Below are 26,155 nucleotides of genomic sequence, written 5' to 3' on the forward strand. Positions count from 1 at the left end.
ATCCCACATCCCTCCCTCTCCTCATATCCCACATCCCTCTCCTCATATCCCACATCCCTCTCCTCATATCCATCCCTCACCTCATATCCCACATCCCTCCCTCTTCTCATATCCCACATCCCTCCCTCTCCTCATATCCCACATCCCTCTCCTCATATCCATCCCTCTCCTCATATCCCACATCCCTCTCCTCATATCCCACATCCCTCCCTCTCCTCATATCCCACATCCCTCTCCTCATATCCCACATCCCTCCCTCTCCTCATATCCCACATCCCTCTCCTCATATCCATCCCTCTCCTCATATCCATCCCTCTCCTCATATCCCACATCCCTCTCCTCATATCCATCCCTCTCCTCATATCCCACATCCCTCTCCTCATATCCATCCCTCTCCTCATATCCCACATCCCTCCCTCTCCTCATATCCCACCTCCCTCTCCTCATATCCCACATCCCTCTCCTCATATCCCACATCCCTCCTTCTCCTCATATCCCACATCCCTCTCCTCATATCCATCCCTCTCCTCATATCCCACATCCCTCCTTCTCCTCATATCCCACATCCCTCTCCTCATATCCATCCCTCTCCTCATATCCATCCCTCTCCTCATATCCCACATCCCTCCTTCTCCTCATATCCCACATCCCTCTCCTCATATCCATCCTTCTCCTCATATCCCACATCCCTCTCCTCATATCCCACATCCCTCCCTCTCCTCATATCCCACATCCCTCTCCTCATATCCATCCTTCTCCTCATATCCCACATCCCTCTCCTCATATCCATCCCTCTCCTCATATCCCACATAGCCTCCAGAATACAGAGGGTCCGACCGGCTGCATGAATTGCAACGTCTCCTGTCGTCATGGGGAATAACGTGGAGTTGTAGACGTGCCTTTTCTCCGGAGTGGTGCACAATATCCCCGGGTCACTGGCTATGGATTCATTATGCGTCCTCCTAAAGAGGAAATCTGCTTTCCCTGCAAGAAAGGGGAGCCTTATTTCTGCATCCATGCAATTGTTTTGGAAAATAATACTGTCAGTGGATGGCGTATGAGCCCCCCCCCCCCCCCGCCCCCAAGCTGCACCCTATAACTTTCAGACTTGGGCCTGCATACTGAATACACTGAAGAAATAGATTATATGCATAGGATAAGAGGCCGTCTCAGCGGTTCACATCACTATTTTACGACGTCTACTTCACTGAGACCCAGCCTGGCGTAGCATTTCAGGGGTAGTGAACACCAGCCAGCTGGTGTGTCATTCACGGTTGCTTGTTGTGCTTTATTCCAAGGCCACTGCCCTTTTAAGATGAAATGAGTGGGACGTAGTTGATGGAGTAAGTTCAGCAGCAGGTTATTCCTGGATAGCTCTTCGGCTGATTTACTCCCATCCTGTCACAGCAGACGCTGGGACACACTGACCAGATACCTGGATACCACTGCATCATGGGTAACAACACTGGCAAAGACAGCCACGGCCCTGCAGGTACCCCACCACCCACCCACCAACACACACATACAAACAAATCCACACATGGTGCGACCAGGTTGTGTCGGATTTGGTCTTCTTATGAAACGCTGTATATTCACTCTGGGGTAAAAGGATAGCTTCCAGTGTTATCTCTGTCATATCTTAAGTTAGTGACTTAAAAGCTTTTACTGATTTTTGTTAAAAGAACATTTCAAAATGTCAGATTTGACATTTGGATATTGACACACACACATTTCATAAATTTGAAATTGTGTGCCAGAATTTTTAACCGTGACTTTTCATATTCTCTCTCTCGCTCTCTCTCTCTCTCTCTCTCTCTCTCTCTCTCTCTCTCTCTCTCTCTCTCTCTCTCTCTCTCTCTCTCTCTCTCTCTCTCTCTCTCTCTCTCTCTCTCTCTCTCTCTCTCTCTCGCTCTCAAATTCAAGAGTGCTTTATTGGCATGACAAATATTGAATGAGGAAGTCAGGAGTGGCAGTGAAGTATGTAGGAGTGGTGCAGCATATGTATGAGGGCAGTGTGACAGGGGTGAGGTGTGCTGTTGGAATGATGGCTGGGTTGAAGGTGGAGGTGGGATTATATCAAGGATCGGCTCTGAGCCCTTTCTTGTTTGCAATGGTGGTGGACGAGATCAGGCAGGAGTCTCCGTGGACTATGATGTTCGCAGATGACATTATGATCTGTAGTGAGAGTAGGGAGCAGATTGAAGAGAGCCTGGAGAGGTGGAGGTATGCACTGGAGAGAAGAGGAATGAAAGTCAGGAGGAGCAAGACGGAATATATATGCGTGAATGAGAGGGAGGACAGAGGGATGGTCAGGATGCAAAGAGTGGAGGTGATGAAGGTGGATGAGTTTAAATACTTGGGGTCAACTGTCCAAAGTAACAGGGAGTGCAGGAGAGAGTGCAGGCAGGGTGGAGTGGGTGGAGAAGAGTGTCAGGAGTGGTTTGTGACAGAAGGGTACCAGCAAGAGTTAAAGGGAAGGTTTACAAGATGGTAGTGAGACCAGCTATGTTATATGGTTTGGAGACAGTGGCACTGACGAAAAGACAGGAGGCGGAGGTGGAGGTGGCAGAGTTGAAGATGCTAAGATTTTCATTGGGAGTGACGAAAGACAGGATTAGGAAGGAGTACATTAGAGGGACAGCTCAGGTTGGACGGTTTGGAGACAAAGCAAGAGAGGCAAGATTGAGATGGCTTGGACATGTGTGGAGGAGAGATGCTGGGTATATTGGGAGAAGGATGCTGAATATGGAGCTGCCAGGGAAGAGGAGAAGAGGAAGGCCAAAGAGGAGGTTTATGGATGTGGTGAGGGAGGACATGCAGGTGGCTGGTGTGACAGAGGAAGATGCAGAGGACAGGAAGAGATGGAAATGGGTGATGTGCTGTGGCGCCCCCTAACGGGAGCAGCTGAAAATAGTAGTAGTAGTAGTTTATTGGCATGACAAGTAGGCACTTGTATTTCCAAAGCAGTCATTACAAACAGATACAAGGAATCAGAACATAGAGTACAGGTGCAGCATAAACACCAGGCTGGTAATCAGTTACCAGTAATACTTATTTATTATTTAACTATTGTTATTATTATCATTATTAATTTGATTTAAAGCAGTAGGATAGTTAGGACGACTGTATCTGTGTACGTGCATGTGTGTGCATGTGCATTTATGAGTCTGTGTGTGTATGTGTGTGTCTGTGTGTGTGTGGCTCATCTAACAGACACCCAAACATGAATGCATGGATTGTCACCTTGCAGGCAATTAAACTCGGTATTTTTCTGACCGTTCGGCCTCTCGGTTGCCACCCTCAGCACCTCGGGTTCTTTGCTAAGGGGGTTCCCCCGGAGGCGTTGGACGGCCTGGGAAATCTAAAGATGGTGTAAATGTGTCTTGTTTTTATTATATTAGAAATAAACCCAATAGTGATGCTTCAGTGGAACGGCCTACAACCTGATGGGAGGCATCCCGCACCACTGCAGATATATGTCTATGTGGAAGCCCGGGCTGGTCGTGAAATGAGATGTTATCTGATTTCGGGCGTCCGGCTAGCGTAGCGGTCTATTCCGTTGCCTGCCAACACGGGGATCACTGGTTTGAATCCCCGTCTTACCTCCAGCTTGGTCGGGCGTCCCTACAGACGCAATTGGCCGTGTCTGCGGGTGGGAAGCCGAACGTGGGTGTGTCCTGGTCGCTCCACTAGCGCCTCCTCTGGTCAGTTGGGGCACCTGCTCGGGGGACTGGGGGGGGGGGGGTAGCGCCGCGTAGGGGCGAAACTCCTCACTGTCAGGTGAAAAGAAGCGGCTGGCGACTCCACATGTATCGGAGGAGGCATGTGGTGGTCTGCAGCCCTCCCCGGATCGGCAGAGGGGGTGGAGCAGCGACCGGGACAGATCGGAAAATAGGGTAATTGGCCAATTACAACTGGGGAGAAAAAGGGGCACAAAAAAAAGTTATCTGATTTTCTATTTTTAAAATTGCCTTCAAAGCTCTCACTCACCCATCCATTCACTCGTTCATTCACAGCCGTTATTTGAAATATGCTCCCGGACTCCTCCTCCTGGCTCTCGGTATGCAGGAGGAGGATTCAGCCTGGGATAAGAATAGCTCCCCTGTGAGCACACCGCCGTCGCTGCACAGACTCCGTCACACCTCACGGGTGAAATGTTGAATCTGCAAAATCCTCAAGTCCATCGTAAGGGCGAGAAAGGGGAAAAACGAGTGACTGGCCAGGGCAGAATCCTCTGCAATGTGTCTGCATAGCGGTTTCCATCTCGCTATGTGGATAACTACACGGGCCACGGATGTCTGGCACAAATATTGTCTCTAATTGTGCTTATTGTTGGCTGCCTGTAATTGGCAGCACACGGAGAGGATGATTTTCCCCTGGGACCAACCCAAATGGTTAACACGACGCTAATATTTCTCTCATTTCCACGAAACAAAAGCAATTTTGGGAGGAGGTTTCTGCGGTAACTATCTTCTATTGATGTCATTGCCGTGGCGATCTGGTCTTTCTACCTGGCTCTGGTCACTTCGGGGATCCGCATGTGTTTTCCATCCAAGAGGTTGGCAGGAGAGGCTCTTTGCTGCATCATTCAGCTCAGCCCCATGGATGAGAGACAGGACACTGGCTGTGTTTATGTCTGCACTGAGACATGGGGGGGGGGTTTGCATTGGCCACACACAAGCATAGCCACCCTTTGCTGCTATTCTCTTAGGACAGTTGTATTGAATCTCATGTTCTTTCTTCCCTTCTCTCCGTCACACCTCCCTCTCCGTTTTATTCGAGTTTCCCCCCCCCCCCCCCGCCTCTTTACCAGGTTCTCCTTTAGACTTCTTTCACACAGCTCCCACCACACCCTCAGAAGCAAAGCTGGCTGCCATGGCCTTGACCTCTTCCACCTCCGCTGAGAAGGTGACGCAAAAAGGCATCCCATCGCCTTTGGCTGCCAGCGGCAGCAACCCGTCGAACCCGTCTCCCGTCACGGAATGGACCCAGAAGCCGTTCGTTTCTTCAGAATGGGCAGTGATCAGTGTAGAGGGCATCAGCTCGCCAGAGAGGCCGGGCGGCGACGCAGCAGTGAAGTGTATGAGGGCGGCGGGGAAGTTGTTCAGCCTCGGCAGCCCGGCATCTCAGTCTCTGTCCAGGAGCTCCCCCTCGGACCAAAGCTGGCAGGAAAGAGACAGTGGGCTGGAGCCCCAGGCAGGAGCAGAGAGGGCCGGGGAGGAGATGACCCCGCTGCTGCTGAGTCTGATGGAACAATACCGGGCCTCGCTGGGCCTCAGCCCCGAGCAGAACGCTACCATAGGAGCAGCAGGTAGGGCCTGAGTCTTCACACTTAAAGGATCATTCCGTTTTTCCTTTCAATCTTCGTTCTTTTGTATAAACAACCAGGTTTTCTACTTTTTTGCCGATTTTGGAGACGAGACCACTGCCGGACGCAGTTTCGCAATGGTGTCTTACGGGGCAACTGAACACGAGTCTTAAACCTGGCTTTTCATCGACAACAAAAACCCTAGTGCCTGTTGGATTGTGTACATGAATCCCTAAATTCTCCATTGCTCTGGTTGGGTAGTTTATCAGTGGTTACTACTTCCTGTGGTAAGTATAGGCCGCTTACTCCTGCAAATTGAACCAGGGAGTAGCTCAGTAGTGTGATGGACTGTTGCTGGTACCATTGGACATTTCAGGTAACAACTTGCCCTTTTGTTCTCACTTACAAATACGTGGTTTACACAATTTGGTTAAATTGGAATTGATGAAACTGACGCTCTCGTTCCATCGCCTCGTAAGACGCCACTGTAACGTTGAGTCTAGTGGTGGTCCCATGTCCAAAACCCCAACTGTAAAGCCAGCGAGTTAGACGACATTCTAACCGATATGCACGATGGCAAAAAACCACAAGTACACGAGTTTGTAAATAAAATGAGAGTATCCCTCAGTTTAGTCCAAGTTATAAAATGTCGTTGTGTACGTCTATGATCGTCTCTTGTTTAAAAGAGGCACCAGCTATATTTTTGGATTTCGGCGAGGTCTTTTAAATCGCCTGTCGCAAAGACCACCAAGGGCCCCCCCCCCCCCTTCATAGCATAGCAACAAGATATGTGCATTTATTTGCTAGCCTTGCCATACAATAGGAGCTATGTTCTCAGGCGAGGTCAGGTAAAATGGCTGTAGTGATGTGTGCTGTAAAGCAGTCCCTGTATTTCCTGTGAGGTTTTGCCCCTGACGGCAGACAAACTGCATGGTGAAAACATGGCCTCTAGCCATGCTAATCTGAATGCTAACTGTGTCGTTCTCCCACAGCCACCACACTGTGCAACCACAACAAATCTAATGGTAATATTCAAGCAAAAAAAAGTTACCTGCAGGGCGTCCGGGTGGCGTGGCGGACTATTCTGTTGCCTACCAACACGGGGATCGCCAGTTCAAATCCCTGTGTTGCCTCCGGCTTGGTCGGGCGCCCCTACAGGCACAATTGGCCGTGTCTGCGGGTGGGAAGCCGGATGTGGGTATGTGTCCTGGTCGCTGCACTAGCGCCTCCTATGGTCGGTTGGGGCACCTGTTCGAGGGGGGGGGGCGGCAGCAGCGTGATCCTCCCACAATCTACGTCCCCCTGGTGAAACTCCTCACTGTCAGGTGAAAAGAAGTGGCTGGTGACTCCACATGTATGGGAGGAGGCATGTGGTAGTCTGCAGCCCTCCCCGGATCGGCAAAGGAGGTGGAGCAGCGACCGGGACGGCTCAGAAGAGTGGGGTAATTGGCCGGATACAATTGGGGATAAAAAGTGGGGGGGGGGAAGTCACTGTAGTACGAGTATTGTCTCTAGTAAATGTAATGGATTAGTGGTTTTGGATTCCATTTTGAATTTCTTCATCATCAAGTTGCTGTTTACATGTACCCCTTTATTTTCCCCGCTCAACCCCGTGTTTCTCCCCTCTGTGTCAGGGCTGCTGAGGCGTTTGGTAACTGAGAGAGATGAGCTGGCTGAGGAACTAGACAGCCTGAAGGACACACTAAGAGTGAGTCAGAGAAGGACCCCCTCCCCCTTGCCCCCTTTGTAAATCCAAGGATGGGTAACTGTGACCACATTGTTTGGGCTGGCATATGGATTTTTGCGGTTGCGGTCTGAGTGTCTGTCATCACTTTCTCATCAGTGCGGTGGTGTTGTGTTTTTCTGGGGACATCCCCAGATATCTAGAAGGGTGGGGGCTACGAGTAGCGAAAGGGGTACACCATCCCATCAATAGTAACCTATTCCGACACAAAAGACAAATGTCTTTTTTGATCATATGAAATTCAGATTTTGCCATAACTGCACGTTGATTCACAGGTTATTTTATTGAAACAATCTCTGAGATGGAGACATGTATTTGAGATGTTAAACTTGTTGAAAAAAATCCTTGAAACTATAAGCTATATGCAGCCATTTGCAAGATTTTTCAAGAATACGTTCCTCTACAGGGTACGTGCAACCCTCTGGGTTTTCTTATAATGGCATACATCTTACTCATAATGCACTTTAATTTAAACGCCAACCTCAGCTGAAGACAGCTCTGTGGACTTGGTGGGGCAGGCTGGATATTTTACTTTGTGAGTGGAAAACTTAGCTATTAGCTGTTTGAACTATTAGCTATTTGTCAGAAAACTGACCTGACAGCATCCAACAAAAACAGACATTCTGCATTCATTGGTTTTGGCTTACACACGGCGTTGGGTGTGGCTGTATTGACTAATATGACGGCATAGTGAGGGGCCAAGCTCAACTCATACTTTTGGACAAACTGACTATGCATCAGATATATTATCTCTTAATACTGAATGAGACTATGTCACAAAATGAATGCATGTGTGAAAATCCTGACGTTTGTGGACGACCCATCACCATCCCAGATGGTGACGGGTCTACATATTGATGGGAGGTTGAACTGCTCGCCCTCTGGTGCGGCCATAACAACCTGGAGCTGAACACGCTCAAAACACTGGAGATGACAGTGGACTTCAGGAGGAGCCCTCCAACGCTTGCCCTGCCCCCCCCTCACCGTACTCAACAGCATGGTGTCCACTGTGGAAACCTGCAGATTTCTGGGTTCCACAATCTCCCAGCACCTAAGGTGGGCATCCAACATAGACACAATCATCACAAAGGTCCAGAAGAGGATGTGCTTTCTCCACCAGCTCAAGAAGTTCAACCTGCCTCAGGAACTGCTGATTCAGTTCTACACTGCAATAATCCAGTCTGTCCTCTGCACGTCCATCACTGTCTGGTTTGGATCAGCCACCAAACAGGACAGGGACACACTGCAATGGACAGGTAGGTCTGCAGAGAAAATCATTGGTGCCAACCTGCCCTCCATTCAGGATTTATACACCTCCAGACTCAGGCAACACCACTGCGGACCCATCACACCCTGGTCAGAACCTGTTCCAACTCCTCCCCTCTGGTAGGCGCTACAGAGCACTGGACCCCAAAACAACCAGATGTAAAAAGTGTCTTTCCGTGAGCTGTCATTCAAATTAACCTTTAACACTGTCAATAAATCCACCCAACACTTTCTTTTGTATATACTGTACTGTACGTATACTGGTACGCTCTGTCATGTCCATCTACCTCAGGCATGTATGCAAGTAACCTGCTAACATCTATTTCGGTATCTCTGATATAGTCTCTGCACCACTACACCTCTTATTTCACCTGTATATAGTCCATCCTTGTGTATAGTATATCTGAAGATTGTTGTGTTGTTATTCTAAGTTAAGTACACTGACAGAGCCATGAAACCAGAGTCAAATTCCATGTATGTGCGAACCTACAAGGCCAATAAACATGGTTCTGATTACATTTTGGACTGTGAGATTGTGATCAGCAATTTGGTGGCCTGCACAATTGGGATGCACCTCGATCCTAAGACTGTTAAACCCTACACATGTATTGTGCTGCTAAGTTTTTGTATCAGTAGTGGGCAAATGTCAGATCCTTATTTGCTCTGGCCGTGTCCCGCTGTTAGTTGACCGACTCCGTGTGTACACCCAATGTTTACTCCCTTTTCTCAGTCCATTTCTGACGGGCACAAATATCACAATTATCTCAACACCGAGTTTTCCATTTAAAACACAGTTCCACCCAAAAATGCTAGTTACCCTCAGGGGTGCCGCCAGGGATTTTGCACCCCTATAAAGAATATGACTGAGCGCCCTTTCTTTATTTAATTAATCGAATAATTATTTTATTATTTTCCTGACTTCTCTAAACATTAAACCCCTTCCTCTATCTTCATCCCATGCTACCAGCTTGCCCAACAATCCCCTCATCAACAGCTCCTCCAGTAAGGGACCCATCTTCTTAGTTTGACAAATTTGCATATAAAATGCTCTTAACAAAAAGGAATGTGATGCCACCATGGCCCGGACTGGACCTGTGGGCTCTTTCCTGTGGATCACGAATCAGAGAGGTCTTCGACAAGATCTGGCCATATGCCATTGGGTAATCGGGTGGGATAAGGGGAAAAACTAGAAATAAATCTATAAGAAAAATGTTGCGCACCGTTGTGGCGCCCCCTCTACTCTGGCGCCCTTAGAATCTTCATAACACTATACCCACTTAGGGCGCCACTGGTTACCCTAGAACAGTGGTTCTCAACCTTTTTGGGGTCCTGGACCCCCTGCGTATTTTTGATCTACCCTGAGGACCCCTCCACCTGATCTTGGGGGAGGGGGGTTGCAATTTGATAGAAACAGTAGAAACTGCATTTTAAATTGCATTATAGCATTTATTCACTCTTTGGGGCAAAAATAAGAGCTTTCAGTTGTAACTTAGATATAGTTAACAAAACAGAATTCTTATGCAGTAACTTTCAGATATATGTAACAAAACAGAATATGTATTCAGTAACTTTCAGATATATGTAACAACAGAATTTTTATGCAGTAACTTTTAACAATGCAAACGGGAGCGAGATCTCTTATTAAAATACAATAAATTACACTTGTGAAACAGATGTAATTAGAGAAAAAAGTCCTGCTACCCTTTATAGTTTAGGTAGATAAAGGTCTCAGTCACATTTGAGTAAAATAATCCTATTTCTATAAATGTCATAGGATCTTTTTTTAAAGATATTTTATTTTCACGGACCCCTTGCAATTACACCACGGACCACTAGGGGTCCGCGGACCCCCGGTTGAGAAACACTGCCCTAGAACACATTTGTTTCACATTGTTAATAATGGCACGTTACAATGCACACATTACACCGAATTGCACAAGAGAGGAGAAATACTGTGAATTTAACTTTTTTATGGATTCCCCCCACTCCCCCACCCCAACTCCTCCTCCCCACATCCTTGGCACCCTGTTTGCAGATGGAGCGGGCGGAGTGGCACCAGTTCCAGTCTGATCTGCAGGTGGCAGTGTCCGTGGCGGACAGGCTGCGTGTGGAGGCCGAGCAGACGTTGGGTGAGCTCCAGGAGAGCTACATGGTGTTGGAGCGACAGCTGGCCCGGGCTCTCAGCAGACAGCGGGAACAGGACAGAGAACTGGGGAGCCTCAGAGCTCAGCATAGAAACGCCTGCCGCCGGCTGTCCGCGTTGGCCCCGGAGCAGCAGCAGCAGCAGCAGCAGCAGGAGGAGGAGGAGGAGGAGGAGGAGGAGGCCAAGCCAGATACTTCGAAGAGTACCAGCGGGACAAAGGACAGGACCGATAAAGAGCAGAGAAAAGACTCTGAGGAGGAAGTACAGACAAAAACGGATAAACCGGAGGAAGACACGCCATTTAAGATGGAAAAAGAATGTGAGGAAGAAACTAATGTGTTTCAAGACGAGGGGGAGGCTAAAGGTGTCAAACAGAAAAAAGTGGTTGAAGAAGAGAATGGAAAAAACCAAGAGGGGAATGCTGTACCTGGGAGGCCAAGTCACGAGGATTCAAATGGAGCGGGGAAGGTGCAGCTTACGGGCAAAGGGGTGGCCGAGGCGTACCTGCGCAGCTTGGCCGCAATGGAGAGGAAGAAAGAGGAGTGCGGGCCTCGGGAGCCCAGGAAGATCATGATGCTGGCTGAACGATCTTGGTGAGTCTTGCACGGAAACCTGCGTCCACGGTGACCTCTGTCACAAGAAATGGTTTGAATAGCTTTCAGATGTGCCAACTTTTATTCTTCCAGGAGCCTGTCTCGACTTCCTCTCCCGGTTAACTCCACCACTCAATATGAGACTCACCAAAACACCAGCACTACGTTGCCCCTGTGCAAGGTAAAAGCTGTTTTCACATTGCTGTCAAACGATCAGCACACTAATGTGAGTCTATCAAGCGCTATCATTTCAGCACAAGCCTTAAAATCAATGACATGGTGTTGAAAATAATGGTTCAGAATTGTTGGAACAACGGGTCTAGGTAGAATCAGTCATCAGCCTCCTCTCTAAACCTTTTCCAGAAAGAAGAGCCCACCAAAGGGAGAAGGATGGATCGTATTTTACAGCGACAGGACAGCTGGTCCAGCTTTTACTCCAGTGAGCTCAGGTTAACCCAACCATCATAAGATTGTCTGTGACAACTTGATAGGTTTACCCGGGGCAGTTGCTTTGTTTGTGACTGCTGTGTTATTTTTCTAGCAGAAAAACAAGACGACGACTCGGATACGAAGTAAGTCGAATTTTGGATATGATAACCTGACCCGGGGCAATACCAACTCAACAGTCCCCATGGACTTGTTTCACGCACAGCTTGATAGTCTTTCGGTTGGCTAATTGCTCCATGTGAATGAACCAGATCAGTGTTTTCGAAACCAATATGTTACCTTCCAACCTAGTAACAGATCATATTAAAGCCACCTTTTTATATCATAAAAGATGCTAGATAAACACTTTCTTTCATTTACACATGGTTACTTCTTGAAATGGTTTACAATGAATAATTCTAAAAGATGTTGACTCTGAATGGCACATTCCTGTTTTTATTTTGAAAATGTTTATGTTGACATTGCTTTTATTGGGCAGAGCCAATGAGGCTTAAAGGATAATTGTTTTTTTTTCTTTTTAAACAACCTGGGTCTTATGCACAAAGGCAAAAACTTCAATAATATCAGCTACGATATAATTTTCATTTTGGACACAGGACTGCCACTGGCCACAGCTTTACTATGGTGTCTTATGGGGCAAACTGAACACGAGTATTAAACCTGTCCTTTCAACAGTGGCAAAAAAAAAAAACCCTACTCTCAACGCGGCCCAGGTTGAAAACTACAGACTGGTTTCACTGCTGCCCTACCCATCAAAAATAGTTGAGCGCACAGTCTTTAATCAAGTCTCTGGATTCCTTTCTGAGAATAACCTGTACGACCCAAAGCAGTCTGGCTTTAAGTAAGGGCACTCTACAGACACTGCACTCCTGTCAGTAATAGAATCACTGCGTTCAGCTAGAGCTGCTGGTCAGTCCTCAGCTCTATTGCTCCTAGATCTGTCAGCTGCCTTTGACATGGTTAACCACCGAATCCTCCTCTCCACACTCATTGAGCTTGGTATCTCAGGAGATGCCCTCTGTTGGTTCACGTCCTATCACTCAGGGAGATATTTTACAGTATCTTGGGGGGGAGAAGTGTCCAAACAGCACAGCTTATCCACAGGGGTTCCTCAAGGGTCAGTGCTCGGTTCTCTTCTCTTCTCAATATACAACACCACACTTGGTGCAGTCATCTGCTCCCATGGTTTCTCAGTTCACGTGGCCTCAATTGCTCGGTCAGGTCGATTTGCCCTATACAATATTAGGAAGATCAGACCATACCTGTCTGAGCATGCAGCACAACTCCTGGTACAGGCTGTTAATATCACACATTGACTACTGCAACTCCTTACTGGCAGGCCTCCCCTCATGTACGTTCAAACCTCTGCAGATGATCCAGAACACAGCGCTATGTCTGGTCTTCAATCAGCCCAAAAGAGCACATGTCACCCCGCTGTTCATATCCCGCTACTGGCTCCCAGTCGCTGCCCACATCAAATTCAAAACCCTGACACTCGCTTACAAAACAGCAACTAAGACGGCGCCTGCCTACCTGAACTCTCATTCAGGTCTATGCTCCCTCCCACTCACTACACTGTGCCAATGAAAGACACCTGGTATTACCACCACAACAGGGCCCTAAGTCGCTAGCTAGATTCTTCTGTAGTTCTGCGGTGGTGGAAGGAGTTACCAAAGCTTGTTCGATTGGCAGAGTCCCTCTCAACCTTTAAGAAAAAACTAAAGACCCAGCTCATTCGCGAACACTTCTGCACTTGGACTGAAAATAATCTGCTTATATGCATTCTATCCACTCTATGCATTGCCTCTGTGCACTGCCTGTTGGTACCTATGTCCTATCGGACTCAAACTTAGCTTCATGGCAGTTACTCATGTTGTCCTCTCCTGCCTAGATCCTTGCTTGTGTTGTATCAGCTCTCAGATGTACGTCACATTGGAAAAAGCATTTGCTAAATGAAATTGCAAATTGTAACTTGTAGTGTCTTAGTTAGATGGTTTACATGAGTTCCCATTATCTTTATTGCACTGGTGGGGTAGTTTATTGATAGTTACTACTACCTATGGTAAGTACAGGCTGCTCATTCCTATGAGGAAGAAGATCAGCAGTGTGATAGACCACTGTTGATAATGTTAGACATTTCGTGTAACAACCTTCAACTTTAATTTCCAAATATGTGGTTTAGATGAGTGGGTTAAATTGGACTTGTTGAAACATGTCAGATGTTCATGTTTCATTGTTCCATAAAAAGTCATTGTAGAGCAGTGGTCCTGTATCAAAGATCACCATAATGAAAACAATGATTGAAATGGTATTATAACCGATGTGCATGGCGGCTAGAACTACAAAACCAAGCCCCAGGTTGTAAGAAAATAGGATTGTCCTTTGACAGTAGTGCTTCATTTCTAAATGAGAGCTTTTGATTTTGGCCTGGTGTTCCTCTGTCCGCTCTCCTCCAGACCTCAGGATGGTTTCAGCGTCCTGCTGAGGCGTCATGGAGGCTCCAGGAGAAACACCCTGCTTCACTGGTGCCAGAATCGCACCCAGGGTTACAAGGTCTGGCACAATTTTACCACCGATTTGAGATTTACAGTCAAAAGTAATCATAGCCTTTTCAACCCACATTTTGATCTCGAGAGTCACACATGGGCCCACGTTTTTAAGCTCAGTCGTGACCCGAGACTGGCATGTGACCACTTTTTAGCACCAACTTTAATAAAAGTTCAGCCAAAAACGCTTACAAGTTATAATGAGTCATGTTGTCTCAGAATTGGATTTTTGTTTTTTTTTTGTGTGTGACAGAATATTGAGATAACTAACTTCAGCAGCAGCTGGGAAGATGGCTTGGCCTTCTGTGCTGTGTACCACACCTATTTACCATCCAAGATCCCATACAGCAGCCTCAACCCAGCAAACAAGGTAAACTGATCACATCGAGAGTGCAAACAACGTCTCGTCACTCCACAGAAAATTCAACTTTGGTATTTTTGTGCAATCTCGTAATGGTAAATACGAGCGTAGTTGTATTTCAACTACTTAATTTTACAATTTAGAGTGTTGCGGTTATGATGATCATTTATGTCATCGATATGGTCATTTATATTACTGGACAGTATTTGGTATTACTTGTGTTATTTATATACTTTGATAACCAAAGTGAAAGAACGGTCCCATATTGTTCCATGTACACTAGAATAAAACAACAATTCAATCGCTCACTGAAAATTGTCTGCAAAAATATGTACTTTGGGAATAATTTGAAAAGGTGTTGCTGTTTTATTCTCTTCTTACTGAAGTAAGGTGCCTGCTGTGGTTTCTTTCTGCAGAGAGAAAACCTGGACCTAGCGTTTCACACAGGAGAGAGTGTAGGGATCACAGCCACCCTGGTAAGATGTGAACATTTTACACAACACATGATAATACGGTTGTTTTTCAGCTGACAGCTTTTGGGATTTGTAGTTGGAAATGAGAAATATAGCTGAGCGCCACACGGTGTGCAGGACTTTAGGGACGTCACTTTCCTCGGGATAGACAGACCAGATAAGACAGATAAGATAAAGTCAGGTGAAAGCTGTTAACCCTGATTTCACCTGTTAAATCCACTTTTAGTATGGATGGATGAAAGGCAGCAGACGAGTAGTCAAGATATGGATTGTTTGTTGGGGTTTGTTGGTGTTTGTTGGGGTCGTTGAAGAGTAAAATTTTAAATGCTTTCCAACAGGAATGGTAGAGCCAGGAACACTGGTCTGTGTCAAGAACTGCAATCTTAGGCACCCGGGTAGTGTATTACTGGCCACAGGGCGTCCGGGTGGCGTAGCGGTCTATTCCATTGCCTACCAACATGGGGATCGCCAGTTCGAATCCCCGTGTTACCTCCGGCTTGATCAGGCGTCCCTACAGACACAAATGGCTGTGTCTGCGGGTGGGAAGCCGGATGTGGGTATGTGTCCTGGTCACTGCACTAGCGCCTCCTCTGGTCAGTCAGGGCGCCTGTTCAGGGAAACTGGGGGGGGGGGGATAGTGTGATCCTCTCACGCGCTACGTCCCCCTGGTGAAACTCCTCACTGTCGGGTGAAAAGAAGCGGCTGGCGACTCCACATGTATGGGAGGAGGCATGTGGTAGTCTGCAGCCCTCCTGGATCAGCAGAGGGGACGGGGCAGCGACCAGGACGGCTCAGAGAATGGGGTAATTGGTCAAGTGCAATTGGAGAGAAAAAGGGGGGGGGGAAGAACCGCAGTCTTGGTGGATTTTCACACGAAACAGAAACTCATGTGGCTTTGCAACAGCCCACCACCCAAAAGACACTAACGAAGGAGGTGAAAGAACGATGTCTACTGAGCAGAGTAACCGACCATCCTAGTTTGTAAGCAGGTTCTTAACTTCAGTTTTTGTTTTGCTTTTCCTTTTTTAAGAAAAACCAAACTGATTGTGGTGGGCTGAGCGATAAAAACATTAGACAACGTCTCTCAGACAGGACGACTGGGTTCACATTGTTTGGTTCAATCATACGACTGTAGTTTCCGCTGTTCCACACTGACGGCAGCAGTAGGACGTAGAGAGACCCATACGTCCTGCCGCCGGATGTCAATTCAATTTAACATCTACGGGATGAGATGGAACACGGGAGTCAGAGTAGAGACCCGCTATCCACTTACCTGTCACGGCTGTTGAAATCAGCTGGGGTCCGCACGGGCCAGGGACCCCGTGGAAGCTTTTGACTCCGTCCGTAACTCCTGGGGACAAAAGTGGGTGCAACTCAGTTTTGGTTAGGTGGGTCTAATGGTTTGTACATTGTGGGTGTGTGTGTGTACAAAGTGACCTGCAAAAGATGCAGCACATGAGAATGTCCATCTGTGACTCCAATAAGCCAAGCATGACTGACTGTCTATGAAGGATAGATTTACACATTTCACCTTGCATGTATTCAGTCATTTAATATGCATACCGCATAGATGTCAAATTGGGGCGGACCTGTGATGGCACATCATTGACAAACTATCTTCCCTACAATAATTCATGATATAGAATTTGAGCGATATTTGCTGTGTCGAGATCTCCGGTGTCATTAATGGTAACTGCTCGACAGACGGTGGAGGAGATGCTGAAGGCGGACGGGCCGGACTGGCAGAGGGTACTGGGCTATGTGCAGAGTATCTTCCGCCATTTTGAGATGTGAGGTCATCCCTCGCTTATCCAACTTCTCAGACTGGCTTTGTGCATCATCATCGTCACCACGACTAGAGTCGCCCAGCCGAAGGACGGAAAACGAGGGCGGGCTGTTCAGACTATGCTCCCCCGGGGGAACATTTTAGACCTGCCATTCTCAGCGATGCCGAGAAGCATCCGCTGGTGCTGTTTTGTATGGAAATGCAAAGCTGGACTCTAAACTCCCGAGACGATTATGACTTCGAAGACCATTACGACTACGAAGAGCTGAGAAATATATATATATTTTAAAAACTCTATGCATGGTAATGACTGCATTTGAAAGCCACTGGGACAATAATTCACAGCACATTGAGTCGAAGTTTGTCAGTTCTGCAACCCAGAATGACAAGACGGCAGCACACAAGCACTCGGTAAACTATACTGAGTGTCACACCTTTCACCGGGTGCAAGTCTCACTTGTTTGGCACTTATCGTTTCTCTAAAAAGAGGGGGAAAAAAACCTTTAAATTTAATTAACTCTCTATTTTTAAGTGAATCATAAGCAAATCTTGGGCAACTTAAATCTTGAATATATAATCCCCCACTGATGAATCTATTAACCTTTTCTACCGTTTTACTCCTGTAGGCACATTGTCATGTCGGTACGCACTTTAACCCCAACCAGAGGGGCCAGGCGCTAGTGAGCCTGGCGTTGTGGGTGGCAGGGCTGATGAAGGGTACATGTACAGCAAGGGTCTAAGGAAGACTGCCATAGATGAAATGTGTGTGTGTGGGTGTGTATATATATATATATACGTATATATATATATATATATTATATATACGTATATATATGTACACACACGTGTGTAAATGCTCAAGTGTTTTTAAAAAAAATGTGCAAAATATAAAGTTTAAAATATACCAAAGTCTAATTGCAATAAAGTTATTGATAAACGGATCTTGTGTGGATATGGAAGTTTTTGCTTGTGAACGTTGCGTTGAGAAGGAAAACAGCATTCGGATGATTCTCAAAGAACTTTAATACACATCCAATTAAGGCTAACAATATTTACGAACATTGAATCGCATATAAAATGGTATAAAAGATGGCATCAACAAAAAAAAATGCTTAGTAATAAGTATGGCATGTCACATGTAATAAATAAATACTGAAAAAGCAATTTACATTAACGGTGGCCTGGCAGTCGCAATAATGGATTTAACTTGAACAAGGAATGTGGCATGATGTGAATCTTGTCTTTATTGAAAATTAAAAGTTGAAACTAATGTGCAACCACACAGGTTGTACATTACCACCACGGTGAGTAATCTTCCCATATTGATTCATGAAAATGACTGTGCCAGTAGGAGAGTTTGTAGGTTTAAAATTCTGAATCAAAGCCACCATGAAGACCATTTGCACTGTTGACACATGTATTCTGATATCCATTCAGCAAACGGCAAACATTTCCTAAGACGCTGGTATGGCTCCCCCTATAGGTGGTGTTGAGAGTGGTGGCAAGAGGAGGGACTTTAATTTGGCCGACATGGCTGCAATTTCAGGGTCTTGGGTCTCATACATCTTTACCAATCTTGCAAATTTTAGGACACCTGAAAGGAAAAAAAAAGAAAGACAGGGTGTTGTTCACAACGCCTTTTGGCCCCCAGGATAGCGTTCGATCCCTTTGACTAGCCTGTACAGTGGGGTGCAAACATCCCCGGTCAAAACGCCTTTTCCAGTTTGTATCTAAGTGATTAGAAGCTGACCTGTAAATGGTACAATGTTAAAATGACAAATTTCTTCAAATTTTAAAGCAAGATATTTTTTACAGTTTTAAAATAATAAAAAGGTAAAAAAAAAGGCCCTGGACAAAAGTTTGGGAACCTTGTCAATACTTTGTAACTCCTCCTTGGCCAACTGTAACAACTTACAAACACTTCCAGTAGCCATCTAAGAGTCTTTCAATTCTTGCTTTTGGAATTTCCCCGCCGTTCTTTCTGGCGCTAACACCTCTAGCTCAAATATTCTTCGGCCTCCTTGCATACAAGGCATGTTTTGAGACCTCTCCACAGATTTTCAATAATATTCAAGTCTGGGGACTGTGGTGGCCATTCCAAAACCCTTCATCTATCTTTCCTGGAGGTACCTCATGGTTGATTTCGAGGTGTACTTCAGATCATCGTCTTACTGGAATACCTAACTTCTCTTCAACTTCAGCGTCTGGACTGACCTTCGAACATCAACCTCTGGAATTTCTTGACATTTGGTGGAATCCATTCTTCCCTCCACTCGCACAATATTTCCTGTGCTGCCAGCTGCCACACAACCCCAAAGCATAAGGAGTCCACCTCTACGCTTAACAGTTGGCAAGGTGTTCTCTACAAAAGCGTCACCCTTTTTTCTCTAAACATACTTCCTTTGGTTGCTCCAAAAGGCTTCAGGCTTCTCAAAGTTTTCTTCAGACACTTAGTTTTGTGTTGAGGTTGTAGGAAAGGCTTCTTCCTAGCAACTCTGCCATGTAGGTCTTTATTGTTGAAAGTACATTGTATTGTTGTCCTGTGAACAACTAGACCCGAGTCTGCTACTATTTTTGGCAGTGATGTGTGGGCTCTTCTGAGCATTTCTCAGCAGGTCGCAGGCCACTTCTACCTTTTTCCTGGTCTTGCAGACCTTGTCTTGACCTCAACTGCTCCATTTATCTTACATTTTCTGATAATGCTTCTGACGGTGGAAAAAGGTAGTTTGAAACGACAAGTTTTTTTTGTAGCCTTCTGCTTGTTGGTGGAAGTGAACTATCTTTATTCTCATACATATCCCTGGACAACCAGAGTGCTACTGCCCAGCAGTTTGGTCAAATGCATCTAAACAAGAACTGAATAAAATCCAGCTTACCCAAAATAGAGTTGCGAGACTCGCTCTGCATTGCTCCATTGGAAAAAGTGTTGAAAAAAATGCATGAAGAATTGTCATGGATGAGAGTCAGCGAGAGACTAGCTTGTAGCCTGATTCTGTTTATGAAAAACATTTATACGCTACGTAAACCTGCTTGCCTTTCCTCTCAGCTGTTGCTGACTAGTGATGGTCATGACTATGGCACTAGACATGCCGGGAGGGGTCATGTCGCCTTGCCTAAACCCAAAACTGATGCCTTAAAAAAAGACTGTAATGTAAAGGGCAATTACCTACTGGAACAGACTTCCACAACATCTCATTTAGATTACCAGCAGAGTTGGACTCAAGAAGAGGCTGAGAGAATATGTAATGCAGAAAGAGATTGTTTTAGATAAGGTCTAATTTTCATGTCTGTTTACTATATTCTGTTGTTATGAGTTATGTCTGCTTTATTTTAATTAATTTTTTTTCTCATTTACGGTAATTTTTTGTTTTTGTCTAATTGGGTATGGCGATATAGAGAATTTCGTGTAGTGCTCAAAGCTGTTTGATAAGTTTAGTTTTGTGAGATGTGTCTGGTTATTGCTGTTATATTGATATGTTGTTTTTACTTGTTGACTTTTAAATTAACTGTTGTACTGTTTGACCCCAGGAAGAATAGCCCCTGCTGAGGCAGTGATTAATGGGGATCTGAAATAAAGAATAAATTGTTTAGAGAGACCCATTGTTGGTGACACCAGACCGAACAGCCACCGCAGTCGGAAGATGAGTTACTGCCGAGCAAATAGGTCAGCTCTGGAATTACAACTTCGTTAAAAGGAACACTCAATGGTTGGGAAAGTGCTCAACAAATAAGCAGCAAAATTATCCAGTGAGTCAAGTAAATTCTTTATGAAACAGGCTTGTAAGAATTTACTTGACGCTCTGGAACTATATTTTCCTGACTGACTGAAGCCCTAACAATAAATTACCTGGGTCTGGGCCTTAGTAATCATATTTTTAAAAAGTAACAGAATAATCCAAAAGGGTTCCCAAGCTTTTGCAAAGGGCCCTTTTCCTTTACCATTTCATATCGGTAAAAAAATGAAAATAAAAAGCAATCTTGCTTTAAAATTTGCAGAAAGTTCTCATGTTTAACTTTGTACCATTCAGAGTTCAGGTTTGCTTTCAATCATTTCGAGATTAAGTGTAACAGATATTTCAACCAGGGGTGCCCACATTTTTGCACCCCACTGTATTTGAAAGGCTACTGAAACTTTAAATAGTAAATTAGGAAATTATTTTCTGGGAGGAGCTGTAGCTAAGTCACTATCGTGTTTAGCTAGTTTTAATCTTAAGGATGCCCTGCTGTACCTACTCTTGTATTACAGTTTACAGAGTGTACTCTGAATCAAAGTGAAGGCAGATGCATCGAAGCAGAATTCATTACTTTGTTCTGAATAACTAAACATGTTTGTTTGGTATGTGATCTGCTTGGAGTGCCTTATGAACACACGTACTGTGTCCCTGACTTATGAGGATGTATGAAAATGGTGAAAACCAAAAAAGTGCATAGTATACAACACTCATTTTAAACTGAAATTTTAACAGACGGTGGGTTAAGGAATTCTAATGACAGTTCTGGACAAAACAGCTTCTGGTAAATCCCATACTATTGAAAAGATTACAGAAACAAGTTATGGTTAGTTTTCCCACCTTCGCCTTCATTGTTGAAGCCATATGCTTTGATAACCTCTTGTTGAATCAGGGTAGCTACAGGAAGGACAAGTTGCAGCATCTTTCCCATGTCATTGCAGGCACTCTCCCGTGCCTCCTCCATCCGCGCAGCATTCTCTGGTACAGAGAAAGCCTGGATGACTTCACTAAGCACCACTGCAAGAAAAAAAACAAAAACAAAATACCTGATTCTTATCAATATGACTGAAGTCATATGCACACATTACTGCAAACTGATACAACACACCAATGCCCACACCTCTATATATATACACATATATATAAGTTTAGTAACAATAGACAGGCTGCCCCACTAAGAATCATTTTACCACTACCGAAGAAACAACTGGGAAACATAAAAAGCTGTAAATGTAATTTAGTCTCCTCACCCCAAAACAAAGGGGAGAGGAGACACGTCTCCCAATGGTAAAATTCTATGACCAACACACACCATTCAAGAGCAATCTCTTCATCTCTTTATTTTCCTCATTGATGGGGTGATTGTCATGTGATGGTAATACGTCTATGCTATAAACCTTTACATGGTGTGCAGATAATGGTAGCTATACATTTATAGGGAAAATAAAAAATAAACATGTTCTTCTCACCTCTGGCCTGCTCAACGGTAAGGGTGGGCTGCTGTGCTGGAGCTGAGGCCATGTCTGAGGAAAAGAGTATACATCGCTCATTGAGAGCAGAAAGACTCATCTTGACTTCACATTTGTACTACTATTTAAAACCAATACAATAAATCTCAGGACAAACGACTCAAATGAGACAACCACCCAAACTGGTGAAACGGTCTACTTCAGTTATTGTTAGTTAACTCTGCCTTCGTTTGAGTGTGTCTCACAGGGAGGCAAGAGCTATCCTTTCTTCACCCAACACAACTAGGAAGCTTAGATGTGACAAAGAAAGGGTGGATTTAGATAAAAAGCGTTCTCGTTTGATAAACAGTCACCACGACATGTCTCCAACACCTTTTGTTCCCATGGCTTCACCAATAAGACACCGTAAACACGTGCGATTGTTATGAATGCTGCAAAACGTTAACCCAACCTCAGGGGTAGTAAGCAGCCCCTTGTGTGTAGCACATTACAAATCGGGTAGCAATTTAACAGTATTCCCAACCCAGGCGTGCGTATGCAAGACAGCTTTAACAGCTGCTGTTATAAGCAAAATACTCTTCACTGCTTTTCCCATGTGATGCACTGTAGATCAGTCACTGTGTTATTGCTGATGTTTCTCGAGCCTGCTCCAGCACAGCACCACCCAGGGCAGTGGATCTAGAGATTTTTCCCTGGGGTGGCAAGACTGTGTCCCAGAGGTGGCAGCTGCCACCCCTTTGCCACCCTGTAGATCCGCGCCTGTGAGGGGGGAGGGGGGATTCTAAATCGACGACTTCTGTTCGAGATGAGTTTGGTGCGGGTCTCATCGACCTTCACCACGCATGTACACAAAATATACTTTGCAAACATATTATCTGATTTATAAACGGGGCGGCAACAGGGGTGGCAAGACTGTGTCCCAGAGGTGGCAGCCGCCACCCCGTAGATCCGCCCCTGGCACCACCCAGACGACAGTGCATGTCAGGAACATGCACTTAACAACCAAGCACACCCCACAACACAAGCGTCACGCTGGACACTGAACAGCCACACATGAGAACAGCCACAGCCGTGCTGCCTGCGAAGACAACCGGAAGTCTGTACACACGTGTACTAAGGTGAGGCGTTTACTTATCAAGCAACGATGCCCTAAGATGAGCTTGCCGGGGGGGGACCCAGGTCCCTGCTGGTCTGCATGCCCGATGAGAAAATAACGACCACCCCTCCAGCATGGTCAAACTCTACATGGCAAAGTAGTGAAACGTGGACGTTGGGCTCCCCTCTGCCGATTCCGTCACCACACGCTAAAGCTTTCTCGCCCCTGGAGCACGCTGCCTACATCTCTGACCACGTTGGCTAACCGAATAACGGCGCTTATAGCGTTATACGCAATCAGTCGGCTCGGCGCGCAGTGTTTCTGGTTCTACCGCCGTCAGCCGCTAGCCTCGACGGGGCACTCGAAACAGCTGAAACCCAACCACACCGGCGACGATCCTCGTCGACATACGTGGCTAAACGCGTTGTATTTTGCCGGCGAAAGGGCGCATTCAAACGTTTCTATTTGGGAAAAGCATACCGCCGGGACGTCAGCGAAAGCGGCCGAGGCGAGTGACGGAAAAAGATCCGTGGGTAAACGACACCCTTTTACGGCATTAGCGGCCGCTTTGCGACACCGCGCCGCTTTCAGGCACACGGGGCGGCCGGGACGTAAACAAACGGCGCCGCGACTGCTGCGCGTTAATGACGACGACGCGCGGCGAGGCTTGAGTTTAACGAGCGGGCGGCGGGCGACGGCACACGTGTCGCGCTACGTTTCGCATCCCCGTTGGCTTTTCACCGCCTTGTGACGACGACGGCCACCCGCCTTGCCACGCACACATGACGCGGGCGTTGCGGTCGGGATATCCATCGCCCAGTAGTTCGAGAGCGTCCGAGGAGTTCGACTCGGATCGCCCTCTAATGGAGCAGAAGCTCGCGGATTTCCGGGCCCGAAGAAAGGCCGAACGTGCCACGAAGGGGGACGAGGGAAGTGCCGCTTTGCCCCCCGCAGCGACGACGACGGCGGCGGGTCAAACCTGCCCGTCGCCCGGTGCGGGTGAATCGCTGACCGGCGTCGAGCCGCCGCGCAGCGCGCGTTCGAGTCCGCGGGGCGGTGCGCGCGTCACGGTAAGGGGGTCATTTCAACTACACGTCTGGGATCGTGATGGGGCGCCCGGGTGGCGTGGCGGTCTATTCCGTTGCCTACCAACGCGGGGGTCGCCGGTTCGAATTCCCGTTTTGCCTCCGGCTTGGTCGGGCGTCCCTACAGAGACAATTGGCCGCGTCTGCGGGTGGGAAGCCGGATGCGGGTATGTGTCCTGGTCGCTGCACTGGCGCCCCCTCTGGTCGGTCGGGGCGCCCCCGGATCGGCGGAGAGGAGGTGGAGCAGCGCACGGGACGGCTCAAGAGGAGCTGGGTAATTGGCCGGATACAAATTGGGGAGAAATTTTTTTTTCTATTTTTCTTTAAAAATGTCTAAGATTGTGATCGTTCTTGCTCCATAATGATTTAACTATGTTTCAAGGAGCCTTCCTTGAAATCGCTGTCATTGAACAAACTTTTTTATTTTTGGTGTGTGTGTGTGTGTGTGTGTGTGGAATGACCCAACCATAACAAGTACTGCTGTGTTTGAGAAACGCTGCTTTAAGTCATTGAAATATGATTATGAATGCATTTCTGTTGGATGAGCAATGTGGTGTACGATTATGATATTTCGGCCCAGTGAATTATGTTTTTAACTCAATGTGTGCCCCTCTTGTCTGCCTTCACTTATAAGGAGAGTTCGGACTGGCTGCTGAATAGTGCCTTGGGGAAGTGGCTGGGTTCGCAACACCTTGCCTTTTCAAATCTGACTGTGCTCAAAGTACTGCTTTGGCTGGTCCTGCTGGGATTGTTTGTCGAACTGGGTTTTGGATTGCCCTTTTTCCTCGTCTCCCTCTTCTACTGGCTCTACGAAGGACTCCGTAGCCCAGCTGCCCACAAACCCGGGGAACTGAGTGCTTATTCAGTCTTCAACCCGGACTGCCAACCTCTGTTGGGTACCCTCACTGCAGAGCAACTGGAAGGAGAAATGGGCTACAGGCCGCTGGCCAACAGATAAGATAGCCCACTGGGACGGACATACAATTGTACAGTCGCTTCATGCATGGTTTCTGTTGATCTGATATTTGCCACAGAACATTCATAATCAAGTGTTTCACGAGAATCGGCCAACTGTAAGAGCATTAGATGGATAGCTATTTGAGACTAATAGATTTTGAAGTCTATTTCTAGAATACTAACAACGTGAAAGGCAATGACATACTCTGCGAGATGACGTCGCCTCCTGTTATTTGACATCTAGTGGGTGACCGGAGGTGGTCAGCAGAGTTGGCCCGCAATGAAACAGGAATACTCAGCTGCAGCCCTGTACACAGTCTAGTTCTCCCATGTCTGAGGTTTAAAAAAAATCTTGTTTCTATCTTGTTTAGCCCCTTTTTTCATATCTTGCTTTGAAGATTGATGTGAAATTTATGTCAAACAAGAACTGCTGGCGGGAATGGGAACGTCTTTACCGTAAATTCGGAGACGGTGTTCATCCTTTTCCATCCAGTTGCGGTCCATAGATGTCCTCGTTTTTTTTTTTTCAGAGGCAGAGAATGGCAGAAGACAAAACAGGGTAATTGCTGCTTGCAGTATGTAATTGAACAAATTAACATTACATACTCAAAAAATACACGATTCTACGGCAGTGTAACAATGCTGCCTTCATTAAGGCCACCTCAAGGCCACTTATCACAATCATTAGGTTTTTAAAAACTATGGGCCTACAAAGGAGTGATTATTCATAATCTTTTGGTAATCAGCCCTTAAAATAATTTTTTTTAAAATCACTGACGAAAGAAATGAATGAAATAAAAGTAACAATTTTCAAAAGAAAGTGATGAGATGATTTGTTTTTTTTTTTTAGCTTTTGGCTTAAAGGAAAGCCTGACACAAATACTGCATTGAGCCACATTTTCTTTTGTGCTTGTCACGAGAAGAAAGAGAGGCCAGGAAACAAATGGACAAAGCCGTAGTTGCAAAGGGCTTGGAAAACGCACCGTTTTCCTGGGTTTAGCTCATATGTTTGGAAATATGGGTGGGCATTTTGCACCAGCAAACTGACGTTACTCCCTATTTTACAAGAAGGAGGTCGTTGGAGCCAAATGCCAGAGATTTACTGGTGGAATCCTTAAAATATAAAGCAGAGAGCTACAGATTTAAGGAA

At 46.2% G+C, this 26,155-nt stretch overlaps 2 protein-coding genes across 3 annotated transcripts; one reads left to right on the forward strand and one right to left on the reverse strand.

Annotated features, from left to right (window-relative positions):
• Positions 1 to 17,676: 17,676 nt before the first annotated feature.
• Positions 17,677 to 24,319, reverse strand: grcc10 (gene rich cluster, C10 gene). 2 transcript variants are annotated; one of them, XM_056294436.1, is made up of 4 exons: positions 24,113 to 24,319; positions 21,868 to 21,921; positions 21,239 to 21,415; positions 17,677 to 18,261 (listed from the first exon to the last, which is right to left on the reverse strand). In XM_056294436.1, the coding sequence occupies exons 2-4, from the start codon at positions 21,917 to 21,919 to the stop codon at positions 18,122 to 18,124; spliced, it is 369 nt and encodes a 122-aa protein (XP_056150411.1). In that variant the 5' UTR covers positions 21,920 to 21,921; positions 24,113 to 24,319; the 3' UTR covers positions 17,677 to 18,121. The 2 variants fall into 2 exon arrangements, with proteins under 2 accessions (XP_056150411.1, XP_056150410.1); XM_056294435.1 differs by lacking the exon at positions 24,113 to 24,319 and adding an exon at positions 23,444 to 23,541.
• saysd1 (SAYSVFN motif domain containing 1) lies at positions 23,588 to 25,817 on the forward strand. Its single transcript, XM_056294434.1, has 2 exons — positions 23,588 to 24,033; positions 24,683 to 25,817. The coding sequence occupies exons 1-2, from the start codon at positions 23,746 to 23,748 to the stop codon at positions 25,004 to 25,006; spliced, it is 612 nt and encodes a 203-aa protein (XP_056150409.1). The 5' UTR covers positions 23,588 to 23,745; the 3' UTR covers positions 25,007 to 25,817.
• Positions 25,818 to 26,155: the final 338 nt, after the last annotated feature.

This window comes from Lampris incognitus, chromosome 15, assembly GCF_029633865.1.
Source record: "Lampris incognitus isolate fLamInc1 chromosome 15, fLamInc1.hap2, whole genome shotgun sequence".
Classification (NCBI taxonomy): Eukaryota; Metazoa; Chordata; class Actinopteri; order Lampriformes; family Lampridae; genus Lampris; species Lampris incognitus.